Below are 14,331 nucleotides of genomic sequence, written 5' to 3' on the forward strand. Positions count from 1 at the left end.
TTAGCTTCTAGGCATGCCTATGGAAGATTACCTTGACAACACTAATTGAGGTGGGAAGACCAGCCCACTGTGGGTGACATTGTTCTCTGGCTGGAATCCCAGACTACAGAAAGTAGAAAAAGTGAGCTGAACACTAGCATTCACTCACTGTTATCTGCTTCCTGATTGTGAATGCAATGTGACCAGTTGCTTTAAGCTCCTGCTGCCTTGATTTCCCTACTATCATAGACTGTACTCTTTTTTTTAATTTAATTTAATTTTATTTTACAATATAATTTAAATCTACATATCAGCCACAGATTCCCTTGTTCTCCCCCCTCCCACCCCTCTCCCCTTCTCCCCCAGTCCACCCCCCATTCCCACCTCCTCCAGGGCAAAGACTCCCCTGAGGATTGAGATCAACCTGGTAGACTCAGTCCAGGCAGGTCCAGTCCCCTCCTCCCAGGCTGAGCCAAGCGACCCTGCATAAGCCCCAGGTTTCAAACAGCCAACTCATGTACTGAGCACAGGACCCGGTCCTACTGCCTGGATGCCTCCCAAACAGATCAAGCCAATCAACTGTCTCACCCATTTAGAGGGTCTGATCCAGTTGGTGACCCCTCAGCCATTGGTTCATAGTTCATGTGTTTTCATTCGTTTGGCTATTTGTCCCTGTGGGCGGTGGTGGCACATGCCTTTAATTCCAGCACTCAGGAGGCAGAGGCAGGCGGATCTCTGTGAGTTCGAGGCCAGCCTGGACTACAGAGCAAGCTCCAGGACAGGCACCAAAACTACACAGAGAAACCCTGTCTCAAAAAACAAAACCAAAACCAAAAAAATATGTTGGGATAAACTTTCAACAGCCCGAACTGACCTACTCTGGTGATAGGATGGCCAAACACCCTAATTGTCGTGTTAGAAACCCCATCCAATGACTGAGAGAACCGGATGCAGAGATCCACGGCTAGGCCCCGGGTAGAGCTCTGGGAGTCCAATTGGCGAGAAAGAGGAAGGTTTATATGAGCGAGACGGTACTCTTTTTTTTTTTTTTTTGGTTTTTCAAGACAGGGTTTCTTTGTGTAGTTTTGCGCTTTTCCTGGAACTCGCTTTGGAGACCAGGCTGACCTCAAAATCACAGAGATCTACCTGGCTCTGCCTCCCGAGTGCTGGGACTAAAGGCGTGCGCCACCACCACACAGCGAGACTGTACTCTTGACCGGTGAGCCACAAGAAACCCTTTCTCCCCTAAATTCTTTTGTCAGGGTATTTTACCATAGCAAAAAGAAAAGTAACTAAGATATTATACAACACACACACACACACACACACACACACACACACACACACACACACACACACACTGTATGGGACCAGCAATGTCACTCTGCTCATAAAGGAATTTGCTGACAAGCCTGATGACCTGAATTTTATTCCCCAGACCTACATGGTGAAAGAAGAGAACTGACTGTCCTCTCACCTCCATACATGTGCCATGTCATGTGCACGTACATTTCAATAAATAAATAAAATTTAAAAATGCTTTAAAGCAGTGCTTCTCAACCCTCCTAATGCTACAACCCTTTAATGTAGTTTCTCAAGTTGTGGTGACCCCCAACCATAAAATTATTTTTTTTGCTACTTCATAATTGTAACTTTGCTACTGTTATGAACTGTGAATACCTGATATGCAACCCCTAAAGGGGTCACAACCCTCAAGTTGAGAACTACTGCTTTAAAGAACCAAAAAAACTGAAATGGGAAATTTGGGAAGTGGAAATTTATCTGCTGGGAGGGAAACCTGAAACAATTCCCTGAGTATTTGCAAATGAGTCACTGGCCAGCCACTGGTCACAGAAGGTCAGCTGGAGCTAATAGGAGCAGATGGGTATTATTCTTTGTTCAAATCACAGTTATTAAGGCATTTTCCTTTTTTAGAAGAGGTCTCACTTAGCCCAAGTTGGCCATAAACTAACAATCTGCCTGTTTCAATCTTCCAAGTGTTAAAATTACAAAAAGCATGTGCCATCACAGCTGGCTTAAGGTAGTATTCAATCATAACCTGGTTTTCCAAACAAGCTTTCTATATAACAGGAAAAAAATCTCATTACTGACTCCTAGGTTGGGTTTCTAATACATATGTGATTAGGTCACCAGATTGTCCTGAGAAAATAGCAATAGAGCAGCAATCCCCATACCCAACTAAACAGCCTTCAGTTTGCAGGCCTTGGGCTAGTACCTGTTGCTGGAAGCCAAGTATTCACTTTAAGAGTAAAAAAACATAAGGCTTGTATAGTTAAATTTCACACAAAAATGTCCATTTAAACTCCTGAAGTTTTTTTGTTTAACACATATCCTAGCTCTATACACTAAGACATAGAAATAAGTGACAAAATATTACCAATATTATTCCAGTGCCTAGATTCTGGAGTCAGATACTAGTTCCCACTAAAAGGAGCCCCAGAATTCTATAGATAATGGCTGACTCCAGGGTTTTGGAAGGAAGGCTATTAAGATGAAGGAGACAGTACTGGGAGAGATGACTGGAAATGTGGGGCATGTGGAAACCTAGTGTAGTATAAACTCCCTGGAATCTATGAGTGTGACCCTAGTGAAGTCCCCTAGTAATGGAGTGCCAAGAGGCATGGCATAAGTATAGCAGATGGCAATTAATATTCAGTTATCAGCACACCAGAAGTTCAACTCTCTGATGGGAATGTTTTGTTCAAGCAAGACTTCTGAGAATATAGACTCCAGAATGTCTTTTGCTTATGCTGAGATTTCACATTGTTTCTGCTACATGCTTTTCTCTGGTATCTGATATGATGTATTTATATATGGGGAGTCCCCCACTGCCTATAGAATTCTACAAAAAGCTGTTTTATATCATAGCTCAGGTTGACATAGGAAAATAGTTGAATTTCCCCACCTGCCAAAACAGCTGTACACTATTAGGAGATATAAAGCTTCAAAGTAACTTTAGATTAGACCAGGTGCCTTGCTAATGGTTTTTAAGATAAACTATTCCCGGAAAAAGCAGTCCACTTCACTAGGACATATAGCCAGCTGTCTGATTTGTTGAGCCAAGGTTAAAGGCACAAAGCAACCTAATTGCTATGCCAGTTTTTCTTGCTAGGTCTGGCTGATAACTTAGGACAATGATTTTATAGTTTTATGATACAGGTATGTAACTGGAAGACTCACAGTTCAGCCAACTAACTGTTTTTATGTTAAGTCCTGAAATCGCACTAGTGACAGAGAGCAATTTACCAAGGTCTAGAGAGAAATGGCTTTTGTTCAGCTACACAGCAGGGAAATATTTTTCCAACTGGCTAGGGCCACAGAGAATAATCTGACTTCACAGTCCCTAGAAAGAGTTGCAAGTTTCCTTTTTTATGGTCTAAAGTTACACGCAGGACAGAAAAATATATTTTAAGATTTAAAATGCTTTCGTTATCACTGTGCCTTGGAGAGTGCCAAAGTGAGCTCATATTAAGAGAATTAAGGTAAACCTGAATTCCAGCCAAAGCATTTAATACACAGCTCTCTCCCTGTAAACACTCCCACTGTGAGAGAGTCTGGCATTTATGAATAATGAGAAAATGTTAGTTTAAAATGTTGTTACACTCGGAACTATAGGGTGTGGTACATGATTTCCTTATTTTTCTTAGACTCCTCAATAGTTTAGTTTTATAACTCCTTTAACATCCTTTATAAGACTATCTCCCTAGTAAAATAACAATGATTGGTTCTTTCTTTGTAACTGGAGCCCACCAATTAGGGAGTTGAGATTTATTCCATGTGAGTTGTCGGGATAACTCTGTTTCTTATTATTTACTGGAATGTGACCTTTAGATGTAACTCCTATATTCAACATGAAAGATTCTGTTGGGTATATGTAACTGTGAAGAACAAAGAGATTCAGAGTCAACATGAGAGAATAAAGTGAGAAACTATCAAGAGAGTGTGAGTTCTTTCCTTTCCCTAAAAATCCTCAGATAGAAAAAAGTCTTAGCCCCACTAACACCGTGGATTTCTTGCAAGCCCTGTGTGCAGCCTTAGAGCTGGTTCCCCAAGGCTACAATAATGAAGGATATAGACCCTAAACTGTCCATCTTCTATAACCAGGCAAGGTTCCTAGCAGTGGGACTGGAACATCAACCCAGTCACAAAACCTTTGACCCACAATCTGTTCTGCCTGCAAAATTTACTGGGGTAATGGTGGCACAAAACTTGTGAGAGAGGCTCGTCAACAACTGGTCCAACTTGAGGCCCATTCCACAAGAGGGAGCCCATGCCTGACAATGGCTGTATGACCAGGAACATAAGTCAGGATAGTCCAGAGACCCAGGATAGAACCAAACACGACTGGCCAAAAAATAAAAAAAGTCAGAGAAATGATTCCTAATGATATTTTGCTATACTCATAGATCAGTGCCTAGCCCAATTGTTATCAGAGTGGCATCATCCAGCAACTGATGGGAGCAGATACAGAGACCTACAGCAAAACATTAGGCAGAGCTCAGGGAATCCTGCTGAAGAGGGCAAGGAAGTATTGTAGAAGCCAGAGGGGTCAAGACACCATGAGAATACAGCCCACAGAAGCAACTAAGCAGGGCACAGAGCAGCTCACAGAGTCTGAAGTGACAAACACAGACCCTGTATGGGTCTGAGCTAGGTCCTGTGCATATACATTATGGTTATATAGCTTAGAGTTCTTGTGGGACTCCCAACAATTGGAGTGGAGCGGGTGTCTGTGACTCTTTTGCCTGTACTTGGGATCCCTTTGCCAAGTCCAGTTGTGATTTGAGGGTGCCCAGTTTTATTGTAACTTGTTAGACCATGTTTGGTGGATATCCCTGGGAGGTCTGCTTTTTTTGTTGTTGAAGGGAAACAGAGGAGGGAGAGGTCTAAGGAAGAAAGGAGGTATGGGAAGGGTCTGGGAGGAGGGAAGGGAGGGGAAACTGCAGTAAGGAAGAAATGTATGAGAGAATAAAAGGGGGGAAAAGGTGAGCCTACACCATCTTGACATACCAGAGGACAGGAAGGCATAACAGACTAATGGGGTAGATAAGTGCTCCTCTTAGCCTTACAGAGAGAAGCTTCTTTGTGTAGTGGCCAGAGGTTAACTGTTGAGTGCTCATCACTAAATGAGGTTCTTTATCAGCCATTCCTGGCTCAGGGAACTGTAAGGATACACATATAAGAGCAGGAAGATGGGGAAGAATGCTGTGAAAAACTACCTTCTGGACATGACAAGACAGTTTATATTCATGAACTCCCAGCAACTGTGGTTACCTGCACTAACTGGAGGCCATCAACATTTCATCATGGATGGGGAGAGGCTCATGAAGTCTTGCCCCTCGCAGAGGTTTGCCTGGGGAAAGCCACCATTTTCTTCAGTGGTGTAGCTACTGATAAGTTACCCATGTTTCAATAAATAACACTCCCTCATCCTCACATAAGCAACCCTAATTAAACTCAGTGGGTCATAGAAAAAGACAAGAAAGTAGGAAGGGCCTTGTTGGGAAGAAGGGGTTCAGCAGGTGTGGGGAGAAGAGTACAGAATGAGAATAAGAGGAGAAAGAGGTAAATATGATCAAACTACATTGTGAGCGTGTGTGTGTGTGTGTGTGTGTGTGTGTGTGTGTGTGTGTGTGTCTGAAACTATCAAAGAATAAATAAAAAAGGATAGGGAACTGGAACTAAAATTTTTGTTTAAATCCTGGTGGTTGGATTATGATTAGTAATAGAAAGAAATTATTTTCTTTTTATTATTTCCTTAAATCCACTTTCATGATTAACTAGGAAAATAGTGCAATGAAATATTATTGTTGTAAATAAAAATTATCAAAAATTTAAAACAAAAAACTAATGGGGGTAGGCTGAAAGGACAAATGTGTCCCATCTCCCCCAGCAGAAGATGACACAACTTGAACATCAAGAAGAGCAAGGACTACAGTTGGTTGAAATATACATTGATGGAAGTCAGACACCTTTTTTAAAGAGAAAAAAGAAATGGAAATATGTCATTAGCAAATGGACCAACCCTTTATTCTGAAAAATATATGCGTATGTATATATAAAACAAATAAAATAATTTCTTTCTATTACTAATTATAATCCAAATTGTACATATTCAGGGCATGAATCATATGACATGAGTTACATCTCAATAAACCTATTTTAAAAAACAGATTTATGAGACAAAAAAATCAAGCATAACATGTATACTGAATTTGGATCCTAATTTGAACAAACCTTTTAAAAGAGATTAAAAAGAAACTATGAATGAATACTATTATATATTAAAGATTATTTATATTTGTCAGGTGTGACAATGGTAATATAGTTTTGAATTTTTATGAGTTTATTTTTTCGGCTGTGAATCAAACTCAGGGCCTCACACATGTTAATCAAACATGCTACCATAAAGGTAAGTCCCTAGCATGGTGATAAAAGTTATCTAAGAAAATAGTCAGTACTAGCATTAGTGCAGAGGGTGCCTGAACTGGCCTGCTCCAGTAATCAGACTGGGGAATACCCTAACTGTCATCATAGAGCTTTCATCCAGTAACTGATGGAGCAGATGCAGAGATCCACAGCTAAGCACCAGGCGAGCTCCAGGAATCCAGTTGAAGAGAGAGAAGAAGAGAGAAGAGCAAGGAGGCTCAAGATCATTGCTGTGGGATATCTTTCTGTATGCTGTGAATATGTATTGCTCTGATTGGTTGATAAATAAAGCTACATTGGACTATGGCAAAGCAGCTTAGAGGCATGTGGAAATCCAAGCACATAGACAGGAAGGGACAGGACAGGGGAGAGACGCTAGCCTGCCACCCAAGGAACAACATACCAGTAGACCAGTAAAGCCAAGGAAAACGCATGGCAAAACATAGATTAATAGTTATGGGTTAATTTAAGATATAAGAGCTAGTTAGCAAAAGGCCTGCCATAGACTATACAGTTTGTAAATAATATATGCCTCTGTGTGTTTACTTGGGTCTGAGCAGCTGCAGGACCGGGGAAATCTACAGAGACAACTGAACCAAGCTAGTGGGAATTTATGAACTTTAGACCAACAACTGCTGTGGAACCTGCATGGGACTGGACTAGGCCTTCTGCATACAGGCGACAGTAATGCAGCTGGGTCTGTTTGAGGGGCCCCTGGTAGTGGGATCAGGATCTATCCCTAGTGTATGAACTGGATCTTGGAGCCCATTACCTATGGTGGGATGCCTTGCTCAGCCTTGATGCAGGGGAGAGGGGCTTGGTCCTGCCTCAACTGATGTACCAGGCTTTGCTGACTCCCCATGGGAAGACTTACCCTTTTGGAGGAGGGGATGGGGGATGGGCTGGGGAGAGAGCAAGAGGAGGTATGAGAGGGGCATTTGTGGTTGGTATATAAAATGAATAAAAAATTTTCTTAAAATACAAATAAATAAATAAGAGTCAGTTTTGGTATCACAATACTTGAATTCAAGATATATTACAGGACTGACATGATAACACATACCTATAATCCCAGCACTGGCAAGGCTATGACAAGAAGATTGCAAGTATGAGAACAACCTAGCCTATATAGGGCATCCAATGTAAGCACAGGATAATTGCTAGACTTTGCCTCCAAACCAAAAACCAAGTCTGCCTCTGTTGGTGCATACCTATAATACCCAGGCTTAAGATGGAGTTAAAGGTCATTCTCTGTTGTGGAATATTCCTTTACACTGTGTGAAGATGTGTTGCTGTGACTGGTTTAATAAAAAGCTAAATGGTCAATAGCTAGGCAGGAGGTATAGGCGGGACTTCTGGACAGAGAGAGCTCTGGGAGGAAGAAAGGTGGAGTCATGAGCCAGACACAGAATAACTAGGATGGGCATAATGGAGATGAGGTAATGATCGTGTGGCAGCACATAGATTAAAAAATATGGGTTAATTTAAGTTATAAGAGCTAGTTAGAAACAAGCCTAAGCTAAGGTTGAAATTTCATAATTAATAATAAGTCTCTATGTAATTTTTTTGAGCTGGCGGCCCTGTGGGAGCCCATTTTCAGGTGTTTAGTGGCTTTACCCAGCATGTCTGCATAGAGAGGATGATTGAACCATGGGCCTGAGGGCAGGTGTCTGAGATGGTCTGCACTTGGCTGTGCTGGGGGGAAGTCTTTTGCTCTGCCCCTTTGCGTTTCTATAAATACCCTAGGGCAGAGACAGTCAGGGATCGTTGGAATAGGTTCTAGGCCCTCTTGAGGCTATCCTGCATTTTCTATCTGTTTATCTTCACAATCTAAATCCTTCTATCTAATATTTCCTGCTACTCTCACTCAAGAAAATTCTGGGGAACTGTGGGGTTGGTGGGTAAACGCCCTGCATGGCCCCAAAAGAAAAATCTGCCTATAATTCTCAGCTACACACAGTGCAAGGATAGCTTGGGCTATACTAGACCCTGTCTCAAAATACATATACAGAGACTTTAAAAAGCAAAATAGGATGTTGCTGGAATTAAACACGTACAGATCAGTGGAAGATAATAGATTAGTATATAATAACATAACTACAGTATGTAGTACAAAGGAAAGTCTTCTCAACAAATAGTGCTAGGAAAACTGGGTATGCACACATAGAAGAAAAAAACTAGACGTATCTCTCAGCACTTAAAAAAAATGAACTAGCCTGTGGTGGGGACACATGCCTTTAATCCCAGCATTTGGGAGGCAGAGGCAGACAGATCTCTTGAGTTGGAGGCCAGCCTGGTCTACAGAGTGAGTTCCAGGACAGCCAGAGCTACACAGAGAAACCCTGCCTTGAAAACAAAACAAAACAAAAGAATGAACTAAGCACTTAAATCTAAGATCTGAAACCATTACAAAAAAAAATGTCAATGTAGTGATGCCTAATGATATTCTGCTTAGCCCAATCAGAGAGCCTTCATCCAGCAACTGATGGAAACAGATGCAGAGAACCATGGCCAAACATTAGGCCGAGCTCAGGGGAATACTTCGGAAGAGGAAGAGAAAGGAGTGTAGGAGCCAGAGGGGTCAAGGATACCACAAGAAAACCCACAGAAACAACTAACCTGGGCTCCTAAGGGTTCACAGAAACTGAACCAATAACCAGGGACACTGCATGGGACTGACCTAGGCACTCTGCGTATATGTTACACATGTGTAGCTTGGTCCTCTTGTGGGACTCCTAACTCTTTTACAGGCCTTTGGGACCTTACTCCTTATACTGGGTTGCCTTGCCCAACCTTACTACAAAGGGAGGTGCTTAGTCTTACTGAAACTTGGTATGTCACGTTTTGTTGATACTCATGGAAAACCTGTACTTTCCTAAACAGAAATGGAGGAGTGGATTGGAGGTGGGAACAGAGCGGGTATGGAGGGTGGAGGGAATTGGAGGAGAGGAGGGAAAGAAAAAAAAGAAAAGACAGGAAACACTTAGGGACACTGAAATGGGTAAGGACTTTTGGGAAAATATCTTTTAGACAGAAAACAAAAGGAAAAATAAGCAAATGGGATTACATCAAAATAAAAATTCTACTGAACAAAGGATACACTCAACAGAATACAGAGAGGACCTATAGAATGGGAGAAAATCTTTACAAGCATATGTTTTAGAAGGAGTTGATATCCAGAGTACACGTTACTCAAAAGAATTTAATAAACTAATTTTAAAATGGGCAAATGATATGAATAGTCCCCCCAAGTAGTGGTTAACAAATAAGTAAAAAAGTATTTAATATCTTTAGCTATCAGAGAGAGAATGAGCAAGTTAAATGAGACACCAATTCACCCCAGTGGCTATGTTTTTAAAAATTAATGCTAGCAATGATATGGAGGAAAAGGAATGTAGATGGTCTTGGAGGGAATGTAAATTAGTAAAGCCATCATAGAGAACTCTTTTTTTAGAAATAGATGTATCATACGGCCCATTTATCTCTTTTATATATATATTCAAAGGAAATTAAATTAGCATACCAGAGATACCTGTACACCCCTATTAGTGCATTGTAGCACTATTAACAATCACTAGGATAATTGAGTCAGCTTAGGTATCCATCAACTGTAGTAGAATATTTTAAGGTGTGCTACTTTTGTTTATGTTACATTTGTTTAACTCTGTGAACCTGTGTTACTGGGCCTGTGTAAAACACCTGATGGTCTAATAAAGAACTGAACGGCCAATAGCAAGGCAGGAGAAAGGATAGGCAGGGCTGTCAGGCAGAGAGAATATATAGAGGGAGAAATCTAGGAGGAGGAGAGAAAGGAGAAAACTGAGAGGAGAGAGCTAAAATAGAGGAGCCAGAGAAGGAAGAAAACTCCAGGGGCCAGCCACCCAGGTACACCGTGAGCCACGGAGTAAGAGTTAAGATGTACAGAAGTTAGAGGACAGGAAAACCCCAGAGGCAAAAGGTAGTCAGGATAATTTAATTTAAGGAAAGCTGGATAGAAACTAAGCCAAGCTAAGGCTGGGCATTTATAAGTAATAACAAGCCTCCTTGTATGATTTGTTTGGGAGCTGGGTGGCGGGCCCCCTAAGAAAAGAGTAAAAACAAACAACAATAATGAACTAATGAATGGAAAAATAAAATGAAATATATATATATATATATATATATATATATATATATATATATAAATAAATAATTTAGCTGTTAGGAATAAAGTTGCAGAAAAATGTACTGAACTAGAGCGCATTATGTTAAGTGAAATGAGCCGAACACAGTAAAGCAAGTACCACTTGTTCTCTCTCATTTGCAGAAGCTAAAAACAAGTCAACCTGAAACTAAAATGGTGACTACCACAGCCGGGAGTATGGAAGATGAGTTTAATTAGGAAATGGTGTATATAGTTAATAAATAAAATAAAATATCTACATTCTTAAAAAGATGCCTACATATCATTGTGAAGTAAAATGTCATTGTGTATGAGATTTATGTTTAAAATATTATACATCTTCTTTAGAGAAAAAATATGAATTTGGCTAACACATTACAAATAAATCTGTTAAATTCAAGTCATGGGCATATGGGAATTCATCAGTTTTCTCTGCAGTCTTGTGTATTTTTGAAAATTTTCAAATTAGGGAATTATGGAAAAGCAGCAATTACCCTTTATTTTCCGAATCTCGAGCCACCATTACAAAGGTTGCATCCAAAACAGGCAAAAATTCATCATTTTTGTGCAGCTAAAGAACAAAGAAAAGAAAAATAAAGTTGTAAGGAATGCATTTACTGAGAAGACCGACCACAATTCTGACAGAATATATTATTATTATTATTATTATTATTATTATTATTATTATTATTATTATTTTAGGTTACTACACAGTATAGTAAAAACTGTATGTGGGAAGATGGTTAAAAATGTCACACCCCTAAGAACTAAAAAGTACTCTAGGTCTAGGTGTTATCCAAATGTTATACCAATGTCAAACTTAGAACCTACTACTACCTCTTTAAGATGGAAAAAACTGGTCAGGTGTGGTAGCACATGCCTGTAATCCTAGCAACTTGGGAAGCTGAGGCAGAACAGTGCCCGTGAGTCTGGGGATAGCCTGGTGGGTTTCAGGCTACCTTGTGTGATTATAGTCTTGTGTGACTGTGGTCTTGCCTATTCATATATATTCATATATATAAAAAACTTTCCAGGGTGTTCAACAGCCAAAGCTTTAAGAGAAAATCCAAAGAGAAAAAACAAAGCTAAGAAGATAGCTAGTATTTTGACCCATGCCTTTCAAGGTCAACCAGGACCCAAAGGAAAATAGAAGCCCTCTGAAAGGGCCCTATAACTGCAAGCCTGATCAGAGAGGCCATAGGGGATCAGGAGGTAAGACTAAGCAGTGCATATCCTGCAGAGTGAGGAGACCCTGGACAGGGAAACTGTAACTAAATGGTGGAAGAATTTGGTAATATTAAACTGGACTAAATAGACACAAGGACTGAGTATGTCAGTTATTAGGATCTACTCAAATGGATACCATTAAACATCCTGTTCAGGGGAAAAAACCCAACACATTCCAGTAGTCTCTGACCAAATCTGTGGTGTTTTAATCAGCCATAAGAAGTCCTACTAGCTCTTCAACGCTTACTATGTTACCACTATTTTCATAAACATCCAAGGAATGGTTACTTCTATGTATGATGCTCCTGTCTTGATCCTAAAACTTTCTCTTTTTTGCCTATTATAGTTTATTTTTTAATAAATTTATTTATTTATTTATTTATTTATTTATTTATTTATTTAGCACCCCAGCCTCAGTTTCCCCTCCCTCCTCTCCTTCCAGTCCCTCCCCCCCCAACATACCCTCTGTTCCCACCCCCAATCCACTCCTCCTCCATTTTTGTTTAAGAAAGGGAAGCTCTAATATCCCCTGAGTATCAACAAAACATGGCATATCAAGTTGCTGTGAGACTAAGCACCTTCCCATGTGTTAAGGCTGGACAAAGTGACTCAGCATGAGGAGTAGGGTCCCAAACGCCAGTAAAAGAGTTGGAGACAGCCTCTGTTCCTGTTGTTTGGGGTCCCACAAAAGGACCAAGCTATACAACTGTAATATATATGCACAGTGCCTATCTAAAACAGTAGAGAAACACTTAAGGAGATGTCCAACATCCTAAAACTTTCTCACTGGCATGCTCTATTTTTCCCATTTTAATTATTACTTCCTGTTCACATCTTCAAAAAGTCTATAGGACACACACAAGACATTCAGTTCAAGTACAGAACTCAGCCTCATAAATTAAAAAAAATAGCCTGCTACAATTACATTTTATAAAAAATAAAAAAAATAAATGGTCTGAGATTTTATTCAGATATTTACATAATTACATCAGAACCCAAAGGGAAAAGGGAGTTAGAAAACTTATGTTCAAGGAAACAAAAAGGATTCTGAAAAAGCTACTAGAATCCTTTAGAGGCTACTAGCCTAGTAAGAGAATCCATTAACCAGCCTAAGCCCAAGACAAAAGTTAAAGAGGCCATTATGTGACATAAAAATGAAAGCCCAGTGGTGTTGGTATGTGTCCTACAATTTGAATGAGCCTCAATTCAAAAATAATGAGATAAAAACAGGTGAAATGGCATACACCTTTAATCCCAGCACTCAGGAGGCAGAGGCAGGCGGATCTCTGTGAGTTTGGGACCAGCCTGGTCTACAAAGTGAGTTCCAGGACAACCAGGGAGACACAGAAAGAAAAAAAGAAGCCAAACAACAACAAAAATTAATGAACTCCAGCCCTATATAGGACATCTGTATCAGCACCCAACCCACGGAACACAGTAGAAGAAAGGGCAAAAGAATGTAAGAGCCAGAGGGTAGAGAGGAATGCTGTGAAATGCCAGACATGTCATAGCCGTTGCATTTGGGAACTCACAGCAGCTGTGGTTACCTGTACAAGATTGGCTGTCAACATTGTCAATCATTGATAAGGAGGAGCTACTAGCAGTTACTAGCCACTGGGCATGGGAGGAACCATTTTTTTCAGAGGTATAGCCACTAGTATGTTGCCTACACTCCAGTAAATAACCCCCCATCTATGCTCATGTAAACAACTCTGATTAAACCCTGGATCACAAAGGAAGGGGCCTTGTTGAAAAGGGGTTCAAGACGTAAGAGCAGGAAAACAGGTGAAAATGATCAAAATGCATTATATACAGATATAATATGCACAATGATGCCACCATGCCTCAGACACTAGACATGGAGCTACAGAATTTAATGGCTGCTCTGCTGAGTTTCAGTCTTATAACCTTGTTCTTCTCTTTTGAAATCTGAAATGGGAATGCTTAGCATGTACCATTTATAATAGAAGTGTTTTTTTTTTTTGATTTTACAGAAGCTCACAGCTAATGTTTGCCTTGAGTTTCAATAGAAACTTTAAATTTTTAAAGAAGTATTTAATTTTATGTGTGTGTGTCCATGTGTGTACCAGAGGCATCGGATCCTCCTAAAACTGTGTGTGTGTATGTGGGGGGGGGGACATGACTGCTGGTGCCAGCTCGCGCTCTCTCTCTCTCTCTCTCTCTCTCTCTCTCTCTCTGTGTGTGTGTGTGTGTGTGTGTGTGTGTGTGTGTGTGTGTGTGTGTGTGTGTGCGTGTGTACATGACTACAGGTGCCAGCAGAGACCAGAGGCATCAGATCTTCTATTGTGAGATATCTAGAGTGGGTTCAGGGAATCAAACTCCAGTCCCTTGTAGCAGTAATCACTTTTTACTGCTGAGCCACCTCTCCAACTCCTGAAACATGGAACTTTAGAACAGAGTTGAAACTGTTAAGGGGACTTTAGACTAAATGCATTTTGCTTTATGAGACAGCTATGAGCATCTGGGGATCACAGGCAAAATGATACAGTTTG

The 14,331-nt window shown here is 40.5% G+C and overlaps 1 protein-coding gene across 2 annotated transcripts in view; it reads right to left on the reverse strand.

The window, feature by feature from the left end:
- The window catches only part of Acot9 (acyl-CoA thioesterase 9), a 44,214-nt gene that overhangs the window by 6,201 nt on the left and 23,682 nt on the right, over positions 1–14,331 (reverse strand). For both annotated transcript variants that reach the window (XM_059250791.1, XM_059250790.1), the window contains one exon: positions 11,086–11,162. In XM_059250791.1, the coding sequence (XP_059106774.1) occupies positions 11,086–11,162 (77 nt within the window). The remainder of the gene's footprint in view (positions 1–11,085; positions 11,163–14,331) is intronic.

Source organism: Peromyscus eremicus, chromosome X (assembly GCF_949786415.1).
Source record: "Peromyscus eremicus chromosome X, PerEre_H2_v1, whole genome shotgun sequence".
Classification (NCBI taxonomy): domain Eukaryota; kingdom Metazoa; phylum Chordata; class Mammalia; order Rodentia; family Cricetidae; genus Peromyscus; species Peromyscus eremicus.